The sequence below is a fragment of the Echiichthys vipera genome (assembly GCF_963691815.1).
Source record: "Echiichthys vipera genome assembly, chromosome: 14".
Lineage (NCBI taxonomy): Eukaryota > Metazoa > Chordata > Actinopteri > Perciformes > Trachinidae > Echiichthys > Echiichthys vipera.
Window position 1 is genome coordinate 3,324,405 of NC_139839.1, and position 14,012 is coordinate 3,338,416.

General features: G+C 46.8%; 1 protein-coding gene across 2 annotated transcripts; it reads left to right on the forward strand.

Moving 5' to 3' along the window:
* Nucleotides 1–2,060: 2,060 nt before the first annotated feature.
* On the forward strand, nt 2,061–13,396 carry rcc1l (RCC1 like). 2 transcript variants are annotated; one of them, XM_083926941.1, is made up of 12 exons: nt 2,061–2,087; nt 3,041–3,326; nt 3,497–3,626; nt 3,879–4,007; nt 5,160–5,226; nt 6,047–6,098; nt 6,918–7,002; nt 7,307–7,488; nt 8,626–8,713; nt 10,326–10,499; nt 11,544–11,629; nt 11,827–13,396. In XM_083926941.1, exons 2-12 carry the CDS (start codon nt 3,042–3,044, stop codon nt 11,902–11,904), a joined length of 1,356 nt encoding a protein of 451 aa, XP_083783067.1. In that variant the 5' UTR covers nt 2,061–2,087; nt 3,041; the 3' UTR covers nt 11,905–13,396. The 2 variants fall into 2 exon arrangements, with proteins under 2 accessions (XP_083783067.1, XP_083783066.1); XM_083926940.1 differs by having other exon boundaries at nt 2,063–2,197.
* The last annotated feature ends 616 nt before the right edge of the window (nt 13,397–14,012 follow it).

Here is a 14,012-nt window from a genome sequence, read left to right on the forward strand (position 1 = left end):
GGTCCGTCTGCACAGGGACGAGGGGGTTTCAGCATCATCACAGTGTATTTAAAGCACAAATGCTGCTTTTAAAATGCTAAAACAGCACAAACCGCTGCTGTTGGGTCGGTTTGGACGCACGGTTTGAAACTGCTGTGTGTGCAAACTGCAGCTTACCTTAACTCCTCCTCTCCTAATATTCAGGATGCATTAAGAAGGTGACTTCAGCGCTCGTCCATCACTGTTTACGCTCCGTAAACACTCCACCAAAGCGCCCCGAAGATCATATTCACAGTGTCCAGTGAAGATGACAGGAGAGACGCCATGTGCAGGCTCCTGTGGACCGTTAGTGAGTCCTCTATCCCTGCACCCTGGATCTCAGACGGGATCCTCTTAAAGGATTACTGGTCCACTTCTCTGCTGATACCTGCTTTTAGACGCAACGGGGATACCAGGCTGACACACACACACACATACACACACACACACACAGACACACACACAGACACACACACACACACACACACACACACAGAGTAACACTGTAAACCCAAGTTTGATCATGCAGCAGGTGTCCTGATTATCACAGCATAACTCTCGATACTATATCAGGATATGTTGCCACGGTAACGACCGTATCACGATGCACCGCAAGACAATACTTGTGTCGTGTTTACATGCATGCACACAAACACAGCGTACTGAACTGAGACTCCACTTAAAGCTGCACTCTCTCTAATGTCCTGCAGGAGGAGACTCCACTTAAAGCTGCATTCTCTCTAATGTCCAGCAGGAGGAGACTCCACTTAAAGCTGCATTCTCTCTAATGTCCAGCAGGAGGAGACTCCACTTAAAGCTGCATTCTCTCTAATGTCCAGCAGGAGGAGACTCCACTTAAAGCTACACTCTCTAATGTCCAGCAGGGGGAGACTCCACTTAAAGCTGCATTCTCTCTAATGTCCTGCAGGAGGAGACTCCACTTAAAGCTGCATTCTCTCTAATGTCCAAGCAGGAGGAGACTCCACTTAAAGCTGCATTCTCTCTAATGTCCAGCAGGGGGAGACTCCACTTAAAGCTGCATTCTCTCTAATGTCAAGCAGGGGGAGACTCCACTTAAAGCTGCATTCTCTCTAATGTCCAGCAGGAGGAGACTCCACTTAAAGCTGTATTCTCTCTAATGTCCAGAAGGGGACACTCCACTTAAAGCTGCGTTTTAGCTAATGATGGGCGGCTTTTGGGCAAGGCTACGGTGTGATTGACGGGCCACCATTAAGCATATTTATGTGTTTATTTAGTCTTTATTTAACCAGGTTTGTCTCTTTTACAAAGGAGACCTGAGCAAGTATAAGAGCAGCACAGTTTCAAAATAAAAGCATGCAGAAAACCTTAAAATAATCACAATAAAAACATTTGCAAAGACAGTCTGGACTCCAACGAGTTAAATAAATATAAGATGTATATATATGTAGACATGATTCACTATGAATATACTAGATTAACACTGCTAAAATATAAAATATAAACTGATAACAAACATACTATATGTTTAAGGAAGGGGTTAAACAGGGTGATGTAAGATTAAGAGAGAAAATGTTACATTTTATAAGCATTATACTGATTATTCCTGCATACTTTTACTGTAGTGACATTTTTAATGCATGACTTTAACTTGTAATAAAGTATTTTTACAGTGATAAGTACTTTTAATACTGTAGAAGTTACTGTTGCACACAGTAGGTTCAGTAGGTGGAGCAATGCTCCTCTAATGTGACTGTTTACATTGAAAGGGACAGGAAGGAGAGGTCGGGTCTAGATGGTAACCTAAGATTTGCGAAACTCTCGCGAGATGTTTACAGTTAGGCATTAACCTCTAATTGTTAAGGCTAGCTGGTAAGTGTTTGTCATTGAACTTGAATGGCCACAGTTAGATGATTAAGGTTAGGCATTGAAATGTAATTGTTAATGTTTGTAAAGGTAGTCGGGGAGTGGATCTCGCGAGAGTTTCCACAAATCTAGGGTTACCATCAAGACACGACCGGGAAAAGAACCGTAGAAGAAGAATATTTTTCTTCTTCCGGGGTTAGCTCCTTGTGCTAGGTTAGCTAAAGGTAAACAAACCCTTAATGATGACATTGAAATACATTATTAACAGGTCAGTTAATTCACATTAGTTTACGTCCAACGAGAGTTAGAAACATATTATTAAACTCCGACAAAGGTAAGTTCACCTGAGCTCAGGGGCTGCGCGCGGAAAAGCGCAGGGAACACGAAGCGAAACTCCGTTCAAATTACTGATAATTGAATATTTCCTTGACTTTTGTCGGACGCCTGTTTGTATTAGAACATGTTTTATTATTTTTAACGTATTATAATGAAGCCTTGTTACCATCGGCATAGTTTAGACCCACAAAACATCACTTATTTACGGATTATTTAACCTTTATTTGCCTCCACGAGTTCAGTCAGTGTCAACCTGCGTTAGCTAGCAGTGGGGTTAACCCGGGGGTTTGGGGGTGGTAAAGGGGGTTTGAAGGTGACATTTTAGGACCAGCATCAAGCCGAATTAAGCAGGAGACAGTGACTATTCTTAAATCTCCCCCAAATCTCCCAGTATCATGTTTAATGTCCACCTAGATTAAGTTAGGCTTATTTATGAGGGAAAAGTGAATGGAGTTTGGTGCTGTTACATTTCCTCTTCAAATCAGTTTGCAGCTTATTGAGGTTTCCTATTAATCCGTGGAATATTGCTTATGTTTTTATTTTATAATTGCATTATTATTTCTACTGTTTTCCACATTGTGCTATACATATATATACAATGTGTTATTTCTGCAAAAGCAATGGAAAATGTCTATTTTTTTACAAATTGTTTCACTGATTCAACTATCTAATGAAAAACAACTGTCATGTAATACATTAAGGACCGTTTTTAGTAAGTATTAGTACAATTTGTTTGTAAAATAACCCCCCACCATAAATTTAAATGTTTAAAATCAACTTTTCCTGTCATTGTCACCAAACCAAGTTCCACTACAGTTGTGTGTTTGTCTCTTTTCTACAGTATGGCTCTTCAGTGTGTGCGACTGTGCGCTCCACGCATGAGCACAGGCCTCCGAGTCTGTGCTTATGCGACGCTCAGAAAAGCATCCAGACCCCAGGAGAAAAGCAGCAGCGGTCCGGTCTTTCAGTATGTCGGCCAGCACAGGAAGCCCAGCCACAAAGTCTTTGTTTGGGGCTTCAGCTTCACCGGGGCTCTGGGTATCCCCAGCTTCGTGGTGCCGGACAGCGGCAGGAAGAGCCCCCGCAAATACCAGCTGACTCCTTATCGTCTGGAGACCGCAGAGCAGGTGAAATCCTCTTTATTGAGCTTCATATGGAGCCACACGGGTTTTATAATATACAACACTTCAGTGATGCTTGTTAAACATTTGATGCAGATTTGAGTTCTGGTTAAAACGGACGTGTTAAAATGTGTTTGGGAAGTGTGAACTCACTCTCCGCTCTTCTTCCGCTGTAGATCTCTTCTGCCGCTTGTGGTTACGGCTTCACTCTCATCGCCTCGCCCACCAAAGATGTGATCAAGCTGTGGGGCATGGGCCTGAACAAGGACTCCCAGCTGGGCTTCCAGCGCACGCAACACAGCCGCCGTAAGACAAAACTGGGCTGTTTTAGTATATATTTATTGCACGTACTTGTGTACCTTACCTAAAACTGAGGAAAGGACGTTTTTATGATACTTTTTCAGTCTTCTATAGTTTCTGGGAGCTAAACTCCAGCGTGCAGACAATCATTGCATCTGTTGTCCCGCAGGTGGCCTCAATATAGGACAAAGTTTTCTTTACCACACGAGTAACGTCTGAGTAACTCGCTGCTTTCTTCCTAATGCCCCGTCTCTGCAGATCAGAGCTACGAGTACGTGTTGGAGCCGTCCCCGGTGGCTCTGCCTCTTGTCCAGCCTCTGCAGACCAAAGTGCTCCAGGTCGCATGTGGCCGCGCTCACTCTCTCATCCTCACCGACCAGGAGGGAGGTAAGAGGCTTCCCTGCACCGGCATCAAGCTTGACTTTGCTCTAAATCACTCAAGGCTTCTTAGTCATGTCGATGCGTGGCTTTGTTTCCAGATCTTTCCGTAGACCTCTGAGTTTTTGTGCGTCTTGTCGACTGTTTTTGAATCTTTTCATCGACCAAATCTGCAGTAAACACTCCACCTCCGCATCACACCAACGTGAACCTTTCGCCGCCATTGTTTCAAATGTCCGGGCATGGTCCCTCCTTCTTTTTTCTATGTCCCAACAGGCGCACAGGAAATGACCTCAGAACCGCCGTAGGCCTCGTGCTCGTACACGTGCGCACGCTCGTGCTCGTACATGTGCAAATGTGCTTTACAAAAGCCCACCTCTCCAGACGGCCGGTGGCTGGCAACTGTACCGCTCCTAGGCGTGGTACGGTTGCACTCACACTGGTCAAAGGAACTAGACTTTAGCCTTGAAACGTCCTGGGGCACGGTACGGATGGTCAGTGTGAGTGCGCTTTGGGCTCTGGGTGATTGTGGGGTCAGTATGTTTGGCTGTTTTTGGACATTATTATAAACCAAACGATACATCTAATTTATAATACAAGCAATCATTAGCTGCAGCGGAGGCTAGATGGATGGTGATCTTCACTTTTGAAAAACAGAAGAAGCTCAGCCGTCGTTTCTTCTGTTACTCATCTATCAGCTCCTCCTTTTCAGTTAAAAACTTTTCTCCCAAAATAAATGTTAACGGAAGTCGACGGGGGAGAAAAACTACTTAAACTGTAATTGTGTTTTTATCATGCAGAAGTTGCTTTGGGGCTTTAACTTTTGACTACAGTCTGGGATGAAACAGAGCAGCGTGCGTCTGATGATAAAACGTTTCTATTAATATAAAGAGATGCAGGTTATATTTAGTTGGTGCTCAGCTGCAGTTTAGTGTAACTCTACAGTCCCTCATTCCCCCTCTCTCTCTCTCTCTCTCTCTCTCTCTCTCTCTCTCTCTCTCTCTCTCTCTCTCTCTCTCTCTCTCTCTCTCTCTCTCTCTCTCTCTCTCTCTCTCTCTCTCTCTCTCTCTCTCTCTCTCTCTCTCTCTCTCTCTCTCTCTCTCTCTCTCTCTCTCTCTCTCTCTCTCTCTCTCTCTCTCTCTCTCTCTCTCTCTCTCTCAGTTTTCAGTATGGGCAACAACGCGTACGGCCAGTGTGGAAGGAGGATCATTGAAGATGAAGTTTACAGGTTTGTCCTCCGTTTAAAGCAACAACATACTTGAAGTTAAAGTGTAATTCAAGATCACCCCATCTCTTTTTCTGCATTTGCACTCATCAAATAAGTGTAACAACTTCTAACGGAGAAATCCAGGAGCGTCCCTAACAGCCGGACGTGGCTAACAGTGATTAGCTCGGGGCAGTACGGTGAAGGCATTCAAAGGTCTTTTTTAACCACTAATACTGCTGAATATAACAGCAAACCTCTGCAGCAGCATGAGAAGAGTCCCTACACACAACACAAATCACCAATGGGCTCCTTCCTTTGGGATTGACTTTGGTAATCCACTGTAATGGACTTTACTATGAGAGGAGCTGGTACAGGGGCCAGTAGGTAAGTCTTTAAAACCCTCTTTAATAAACTCTGGCTTCACTAACTACGCTGTTGCTGCTTTGTTTTGTGTGTAGGGACTCTTCTCATGCTGCTGCAGAGGTTTGCTGTTATTTTCAGCAGCATTAGTGGTTAAAAAAGACCTTTGAATGCCTTCACCGTACTGCCCCGAGCTAACCACTGTTAGCCTGGGTGTTAGCGACTCTGTGAATAGTTGTTAGACGATCTTGATGGCTTATTTGATGTATGTAAGTGCCGAAAAAGACCCTGGGATGATTGTACACTACTCACTGTTACCTTGGATACGTTGTTCCTCTCAGAGTGACGTATTCTTGCAAGAGAAAAAATTACAAGCGCGAGGTTAAAGGAAGTCTGAAGGAGAACGATGATTTGACCTTTGTTGGGAAAAAATGCTGTCGTCCTCGAGTGATGGATGTTTTTTTCTGTCATGTTCTCACAGCGGCAGTCACGTCATTCACAAGATGGAAGGCTTCGACAGCACGGTCACACAGGTGAGTGCAGCTTTTGTTTGACAGCGTGTGTCGTTCCCCTCCCTCCTGCACCGCACTCTGTCACCCAGACTGTGTCCAGAGACTGAGGCATTCACTAAATGAATGATATTCAGGTTTACAGGATTTAGATTTTGAATCTTAGGGTGCACTCACACTGTCCTTCCGCACCGGGCCAAAACAGGTTTTTGAGCTAAAGCCTAGTGCGTTTGACCAGTGTGAGTGCAACCGCTCTGCACATAACTGCGGCCAGCTTGCCGTCCACGGCCCGTCTGAGAGAGGTGGGCTTTTGTAGAGCGCGTTTGCACATGTACGAGCACGAGCGTGCGCACGTGTACGAGCACGAGCGTGCGCACGTGTACGAGCACGAGGCCTACAGAAGGAGAGACCATGCGCGGACATTTCAAACAATGGCGGTGAAGGGTTCCCGTTGGTGTGATGCGGAGATGATGCAGATTTGGTCGATGAAAAGATTCAAAAAATGTCGACAAGACGCACAAAAACTCTGAGGTCTACGGAAAGATCTGGAAACAAAGCCACGCATCGCCATGACGTCATCAATGTGTGTGACGTGTTACGGCGTGATGACGTATAGGCAGCAAGAAGCATTCTCCGAGGTCCAGGTAGTGTGAGTACAAACGGGCCTGGAGGGGGGGACAAGGACCCTAAAGCACGGGGCGCGCTGCGGAAGGACAGTGTGAGTGCGCCTTTACGCGTGGTCGTGTGTGTTTGCGTGCATCTGTCTTGGGTTTTAACAGCATTTTAAATGGGATTTGATCGCTGAAGATTCACCTGTTGTTGTTGTTGTTGTTTGGTTTCCAGGTGGCGTGTGGACAGGACCACAGCCTGTTCCTCACTGAGACGGGGAAAGTGTTCGCATGCGGATGGGGCGCAGATGGACAAACGGGTCAGTGCACGTCACGAAATCAGGGTTCAATAACCACTAACTCACTAGCTCATCCTAACATTGCTGCACAAATAGTCTAAGGTGGTTTTACACTACTACTTTACACTAAGTTCCTCACTACTGACACAATTCAAGCACTTTTACTGAATCATGGAGAGTCACTGCAATTCATGTGAATGATAATCCAAAATAAACAGGAAGTGGCGTAGCATCATTGGATAAAAACGGCTCATCTTGTTAAGTTTGTGAGTGAAAGCCGAGGATTTCATTGTTATTTCCGTGACGTATCTTTCTCCTCCTCCAGGTCTGGGTCACCACAGCGTCAGCTCCAGTCCCGTGGAGGTGGGCGGGGATCTGTCCGGTGTAGAGGTGCAGCAGATCAGCACGTACGGAGACTGCAGCCTGGCTGTGTCCACAGACGGACAGCTGTACGGATGGGGCAACTCTGAATACCTGCAGCTGGCCTCGGTCACTGAGACCACACAGGTGAGGAGGACCGACATGTCACCCAGATGCAGACACACGCGCCACGGACGGGGGGGTGTCGGTGTGTGTACCACCTCTGTGTCTGCTCATGTGACACAGCCTTGGCTTCCACCTGTCCGTCACCGGTCCAGACTGTCTAAAGGTCTCACCCCACGCTGCTTGGCTCACAGCAGTGACTCCTCAAACACACACAAGAGATGACGTTTGTTCAACATATTTCCATTTCAGATTCACTCACATTCAAACAAGTTTGTTTTTTTTACCCCTTTGAGGAAAGGCGTGGAGTGGCGCAACAAACTTAGGTCGTACTCACACTGTGCCTCTGTGCCGTGCCCCAGGACGTTTCATGGCTAAAGTCTGGCTCCTTTGACCAGTGTGAGAGCAACCGTACCGTGCCTAGTAGCGGCACGCTTGCCGTCCACGGCCCGTTTGGGAGAGGTGGGCTTTTGCAAAGCACGTCTGCACGTGTACGAGCACGAGCGTGCGCACGTGTACGAGCACGAGGCCTACGGCGGTTCTGAGGTCATTTCCTGTGCGCCTGTTGGGACGTAGAAAAAAGAAGGAGGGACCATGCGCGGACATTTCAAACAATGGCGGTGAAAGGTTCACGTTGGTGTGATGCGGAGGTGAAGTGTTTACTGCAGATTTGGTCGATGAAAAGATTAAAAAACAGTCGACAAGACGCACAAAAACTCTGAGGTCTACGGAAAGATCTGGAAACAAAGCCACGCATCGCCATGACGTCATCAATGCGTGTGACGTGTTACGGCGTGATGACGTATAGGCAGCAAGAAGCATTCTCCGAGGCCCAGGTAGTGTGAGTACAAACGGGCCTGGAGGGGGGGACAAGGACCCTAAAGCACGGGACGGACGCACAGTGTGAGTGCGCCCTTACATGACAGTATATGCTCAATATTCGCTGTGCATCATTTAATACATCACACTTTTACCGAAGAAATGGTTCTAGATATGAGAAAATGTGTGTAATGTCGTATGAGTGTGTTCGTCCCAGTGACAGGATGCAACAAGAGCAGGACGGCACCGCGTCATAGAGAAGCAGCGAGCCACATGTATGAACAACAGCACGTGGAACTACAAGAGACCGGCACTGAGCTGTTTTCTATCCTCGTCTTTCAGCTCAATACTCCTCGGCGTCTTCCACTGAAAGGCTGCGGGACGGTGGTTCAGGCAGCGTGTGGAGGCACGCAGGTGGCCGTTCTCAACGGTCAGTTCACAGAAATACACCCTGAAAACGCAGAGATTCAAACGTGTGAGCAGTGTGAGCATGAAGCACAGAGCAGCTCTACTAAGATCACTTTAGAGTTTCACAGTTTCCTCTTCAGTTCGGCGTCAGGGGAGAGACTCCACACTCGGCCTCTTGGTGGCATCACACATCACAGTTTTAGCTTCTCCAGACTTTACTGAAGTGGCCTGTTTGTTGTGCACTGAGTGTGTGTATAAGAACATAAATAACCTGTTCATTATGATCAGTTTTATGTATTTTGATCCTGTAAAAACTAAAACCATGAGTATGATCATAAATGATTTATGTCTCTGACTGAAGCATGGAGCTGTTGCTTCACCTATTCAGTCTTGATGGTGTGTTTGAGGCTCATTTCCATCTCTGCAGCCTTTTTAAATGGACTATTCTAAGGGCGCACTCACACTGTCCTTCCGCACCGCGCCAAAACAGGTTTTTCGGGTCAAGCCTAGTGCGTTTGACCAGTGTGAGTGCAACCGCTCTGCGCAGAACTGCGGCCAGCTGGCCGTCGACGGCCCGTTTGGGAGAGGTGGGCTTTAGTAAAGCACGTCTGCACGTGTATGAGCACGAGCGTGCGCACGTGTACGAGCACGAGGCCTACGGAGGTTCTGAGGTCATTTCCTGTGCGCCTGTTGGGACGTAGAAAAAAGAAGGAGGGACCATGCGCGGACATTTCAAACAATGGCGGTGAAAGGTTGACGTTGGTGTGATGCGGAGGTGGAGTGTTTACTGCAGATTTGGTCGATGAAAAGATTCAAAAACAGTCGACAAGACGCACAAAAACTCCGAGGTCTACGGAAAGATCTGGAAACAAAGGCACGCATCGCCATGACGTCATCAATGCGTGTGACGTGTTACGGCGTGATGACGTATAGGCAGCAAGAAGCATTCTCCGAGGCCCAGGTAGTGTGAGTACAAACGGGCCTGGAGGGGGGGACAAGGACCCTAAAGCGCGGGGCACGGGACGGAGGCACAGTGTGAGTGCGCCCTGAGTGTTATTAATGTTAAAAATAGGGCATCTATTGATCGTATCGTATAATAACGTCTCAGAGCTGGTGGTGGACGTTAACGGGCCCAAAGAAAACACAGATTAACACATTTTTGTTCCTACTTTGAGGCGGTATGTAGTTGTTTTCTGGTATTTCAATGAATAAATGTTCCATATGAAATGACCACATGGTAAGCCTTTTGTAAACTCCTGAGTGAATTAGATACTTGACGCATGAGACGTATCTCCTCATTGTTATTTATGATGAAATGAACATAACGTGAAAGGATCAGAGCGTGAATCGTCGTCTTAATAATGTAAATATAACTAACGCACTTCAGCTGCTGGTTTTTCCACATCGTGATAGAAACCGTAAAGAAAAATAAGAATTAAAGCTTAGTAACAATGTTTTGATGTCACTTTTGTAAAGTTTTAAGTTGCAGTTTGATTCACATCCAAGGTTGAACGCATCATTTCCTGTTAGTGAAATAAATAGCGTGACTTTTGGTTTGCTAGCCTCTGTCTCTTTGTCTCGCCATGTCACGTGTGTATAAACATCTGTGTGTGTGTGTGTGTGTGTGTTTTCAGATAAAGGAGAGGTGTTTGTGTGGGGCTACGGCATTCTGGGAAAAGGCCCTAAACTCTCTGAATCCTCGACGCCGGAGATGATTCCCTCCGTGCTGTTCGGACGCTCCGAGTTCAACCCCTCTGTCGTCGTCAGCAAGATCAGGTGTGGCCTCAACCATTTCGCTGCAGTCACAGGTACGTCTGTGTTTTCACTGTTAAAGTGTCTTAAAGGAAGAGTTCATCACAAAAAAAGCAACATCAGTGGGATAACGTGCTCTCCTCTCCCAGGGAGTCTATCGAACGGCGTTAGAGAGCGAAAACGAAAGAACAAAAAGCTTCTAAAACGTCCACAAACTTTCTGTAAATCCCTGTGAAGAGTTCTCCAAGTGTCTTTGGTCCATTTGTGGATTCATGGACATCCATCTCATCTCATCTTCAGCCTCTTATCCGGGGTCGGGTCGCAGGGGCAGCAGCTCTAGCAGGGGACCCCAAACTTCCCTTTCCCGGGCCACATTAACCAGCTCTAACTGGGGGATCCTGAGGCGTTCCCAGGCCAGTGTGGAGATCTAATCTCTCCACCTGGTCCTGGGTCTTCCTCGAGGCCTCCTCCCAGCTGGACGTGCCTGGAACACCTCCCTAGGGAGGCGCCCAGGGTTCATCCTTACCAGATGATCCTGAACCACCTCAACTGGCTCCTTTCAACGCAAAGGAGCAGCGGCTCTACTCCGAGTTCCTCACGGATGCTGAACTTCTCCCCCTCTCTCTAAGGGAGACTCCAGCCCCCCTCCTGAGGAAACACATTTCGGCCGCTTGTACCCGCGACCTGGTTCTTTGGGTCCTGACCCAGCTTTCATGACCACAGGTGAGGGTAGGAACCAGGACTGAGCGGTAGATCCAGAGACCGGATAAGCAGTTGAAGATGAGATGAGATGAGATGTATTTCCCTCTTCTTTATACTTCAATCTATTTTATTAAGATTGTATTCTTTTGTGTCTGATTGTATGTCACTTTTGCTTAAATCCACTATAAAAGCCTCAACTTCAGCTGTTGTTTAGACACAAGTCAAACTGGAATATCGTGAGTTCTTGTTGTTATCCTTTGTATTATTTTCTGCATATCTCAGTCAAAGGTCAACCGGCTAAAAGCTTTGACTTGTCCCAAGCTGCAGCTGCCCTGCGATGAGGCCCTGCGGGCGCCCGCAGCCTCACAGCGTGCTCATGTTTGATGGTTGCGTTGCAGATGGAGGCGAACTCTTCGTCTGGGGGAAGAATGTGAGGGGTTGTTTGGGCATCGGGAAGAAGGACGACCAGTACTTCCCGTGGAGGGTAAGACAACACTCAATCAATATTAGTCCTGCAAACAAGAGAGTCGAGCGTGCGGCCGACGTACTGTGTCGAAGGAGAAACACGGTTCTTAAGAATAGAAATAATAATAATAAACTTTAGAACTCACATACATGTCACAGAAAGTTTTCTAACTAAACCCAGAAGCTTGAAAACCACACTGTGTGATTTCCCATCAGGTGACTGTGCCCGGTCGAGTGGTGGACGTGGCGTGTGGTGTGGACCACATGGTGGCGCTGGTGAAGTCCCTCCTGTGAGCTCCCGTGTCCCTGCAGCAGTGGATGAAAGGTTTGGATGTTTGTTCCTCGCTGCCCCCCCCCCCTCCCGCAGGCGCCTCAGGGAGCCGATCGGGGGCCTGAGCTCGAGTCTCGAAGCCAGCTGCTCTCTACAGGTGGCCCAGACCCTCGTGTCCCCTTCCGCCCGGCGCTGACGTCAAGCCGAGTGCAGAGCGGTCGATCCTGCAGCAAACGGTCACAGCTCACTTTACTCTGCGTGAAGGTCGTCTGGGGAAAGCACCGGAGGACGGTTTTGTTCTGTGAAAACCAGAAACTGAAACGATTCATTGATTTATTTATTTTTTTCAAGAAAAACTGTGAAAAAATGTGAACAATTCTCCGGTCGCAGCTTCTCCAGTGTGAGGAGTTTGATTCTGGACTGAATGTGGGACTAAACCAGAGCTCTGAAGGAAACTAAGACACATTTTTAACGACCAAACAATGAATTATAAGGAAAGCTGTAGTTGCAGCTTTGAATATCTCCACCTGTGTTTTGTTTTTTGGTTACAGACAAAATAAGGAAGACATTCAGTGTTTGTTAAAAGAGAGAAGGAGCAGAAAACTGCACTTTTAAATGTACCGTATTTTCCGCACTATAAGGAGCATAGAACAGACGCTACAGTCGAGGCTGGGGTTACGTTCTGCATCCATTAGATGGAGCTGCTCTTAAGTGAACGTCAACAAAACAGTCAGGGGAGGTCGTCTTGTTGCTTCCTCCACTTCGGCACCATTGATTGGTTCATGTTAAACTCTCTGGCTGCTGCTCTATTCCCGTGTTCTACTGCGTGACTAATGGCCTTGAGTTGAAACTCTGCGTCGTAAGCGTGTCTCTTAACAGGAGCCATTTTGGGCTCTTTACACAAACACACACAAGGAAATGAAACGGCACGCTTCACGTAGTCGTATATCTCAACATGCACCGCGCGTTACTTCTTCTACGGGGGAAAATAGAGTCGGCGGCTGCTCACCGTAGTTGGAGACCTGTTGTGGCTCAATATTGGTCCATATATAAGGAGCACCGCATTATAAGGAGCACTGTCGGCTTTTGACACGTGAAGGTTTTTAGGTGCTCCTATAGTGCGGAAAATACGGTAAATATTATTTTTTTTTATTGGTGACTTTTGTGTTCACTTCAACTTCAGTTTCTTTAACAAGCAGCTTGTGTTTTAGGTCTGAAAGCAGCAGAAAGACAAAGCTAAGTAAACGTTAATCTATTTATCACAAGAAATATTTTGGTAGTATTTCCCATATTGTGTATGAGAGAGAGCAGGGCCTTGGCAGAGGTCTGTGCTCTCTGAGTGCCCTTCTAGTTACAACTTCAACTGGATCTTCTCACCAAATCTGAGGAAACCAAGTGACGGAGAACTCTGGGGGTCGTCCGGAATTCACAGAACCGTGGTTACAAACGTAGCTCTTGTTGAACCAGCTGTTCAGTCCAGCACTGAGGCATGATGGGAAATGCAGAGCCTCCCACACCCACATATAAATGTATGTATATATTTTTTATCAATGAAAAATAAATAAAAACATCAGCTGTGGTCACAAACATGTCTCGTCTTCATCCAGTGGAGTCAAATCAAGATCAGCAGCGTGCGTCGGGTCGTGGTCAGACGTCCATAAAAGGTTTAACTTGTGTTTGTTGTTGCTGTTGTTTGCCGGTGCATACGAAGCTAACAAATGGACCTTGAGTTGGGACTATTTTGTTTCCTCCAAGGTCAAAAATGAACCTTCAGTGTAATGAATGTGCAGCATGTAACCGTGCTCCGTATAAACTGTTGAAAACGACTGTAAAGTTTGAGCCTGGACGCCCAGGAGTCACGTCAGGTGACACCAGTGAACTGCGTGGGTTAGAGGAAAATGTGTTGTTGTCTGGGGAAAGCGCTGACTCACCGCTGGTCATATCTCACTGCTAAATTTCTTTTTTAGATTTGTTGTGTCTGTGGGTGGAGAGTGACCTCGCGTCCATCCAGCACGGAAAAGTGATCGTGTTTCGTTTCAGCGGTGACGACGTGCACTTCTGTTTGCAGCAGGTTTGACTCGTTACTAAGTGCAGTGAGAGGTGAGCAGGCGTGGACGGAGCATTTTTACAC

What these genes read in the sequence shown, in the direction of transcription:
- rcc1l (XM_083926941.1), top strand. Translation starts at nt 3,042, where the DNA reads ATGGCTCTTCAGTGTGTGCGACTGTGCGCTCCACGCATGAGCACAGGC. An exon ending in CCTCACCGACCAGGAGGGAG is followed by an intron (nt 4,008 to 5,159) that starts GTAAGAGGCTTC and finishes TCTCTCTCTCAG; the next exon opens with TTTTCAGTATGGGCAACAAC. An exon ending in ACCAGTACTTCCCGTGGAGG is followed by an intron (nt 11,630 to 11,826) that starts GTAAGACAACAC and finishes ATTTCCCATCAG; the next exon opens with GTGACTGTGCCCGGTCGAGT.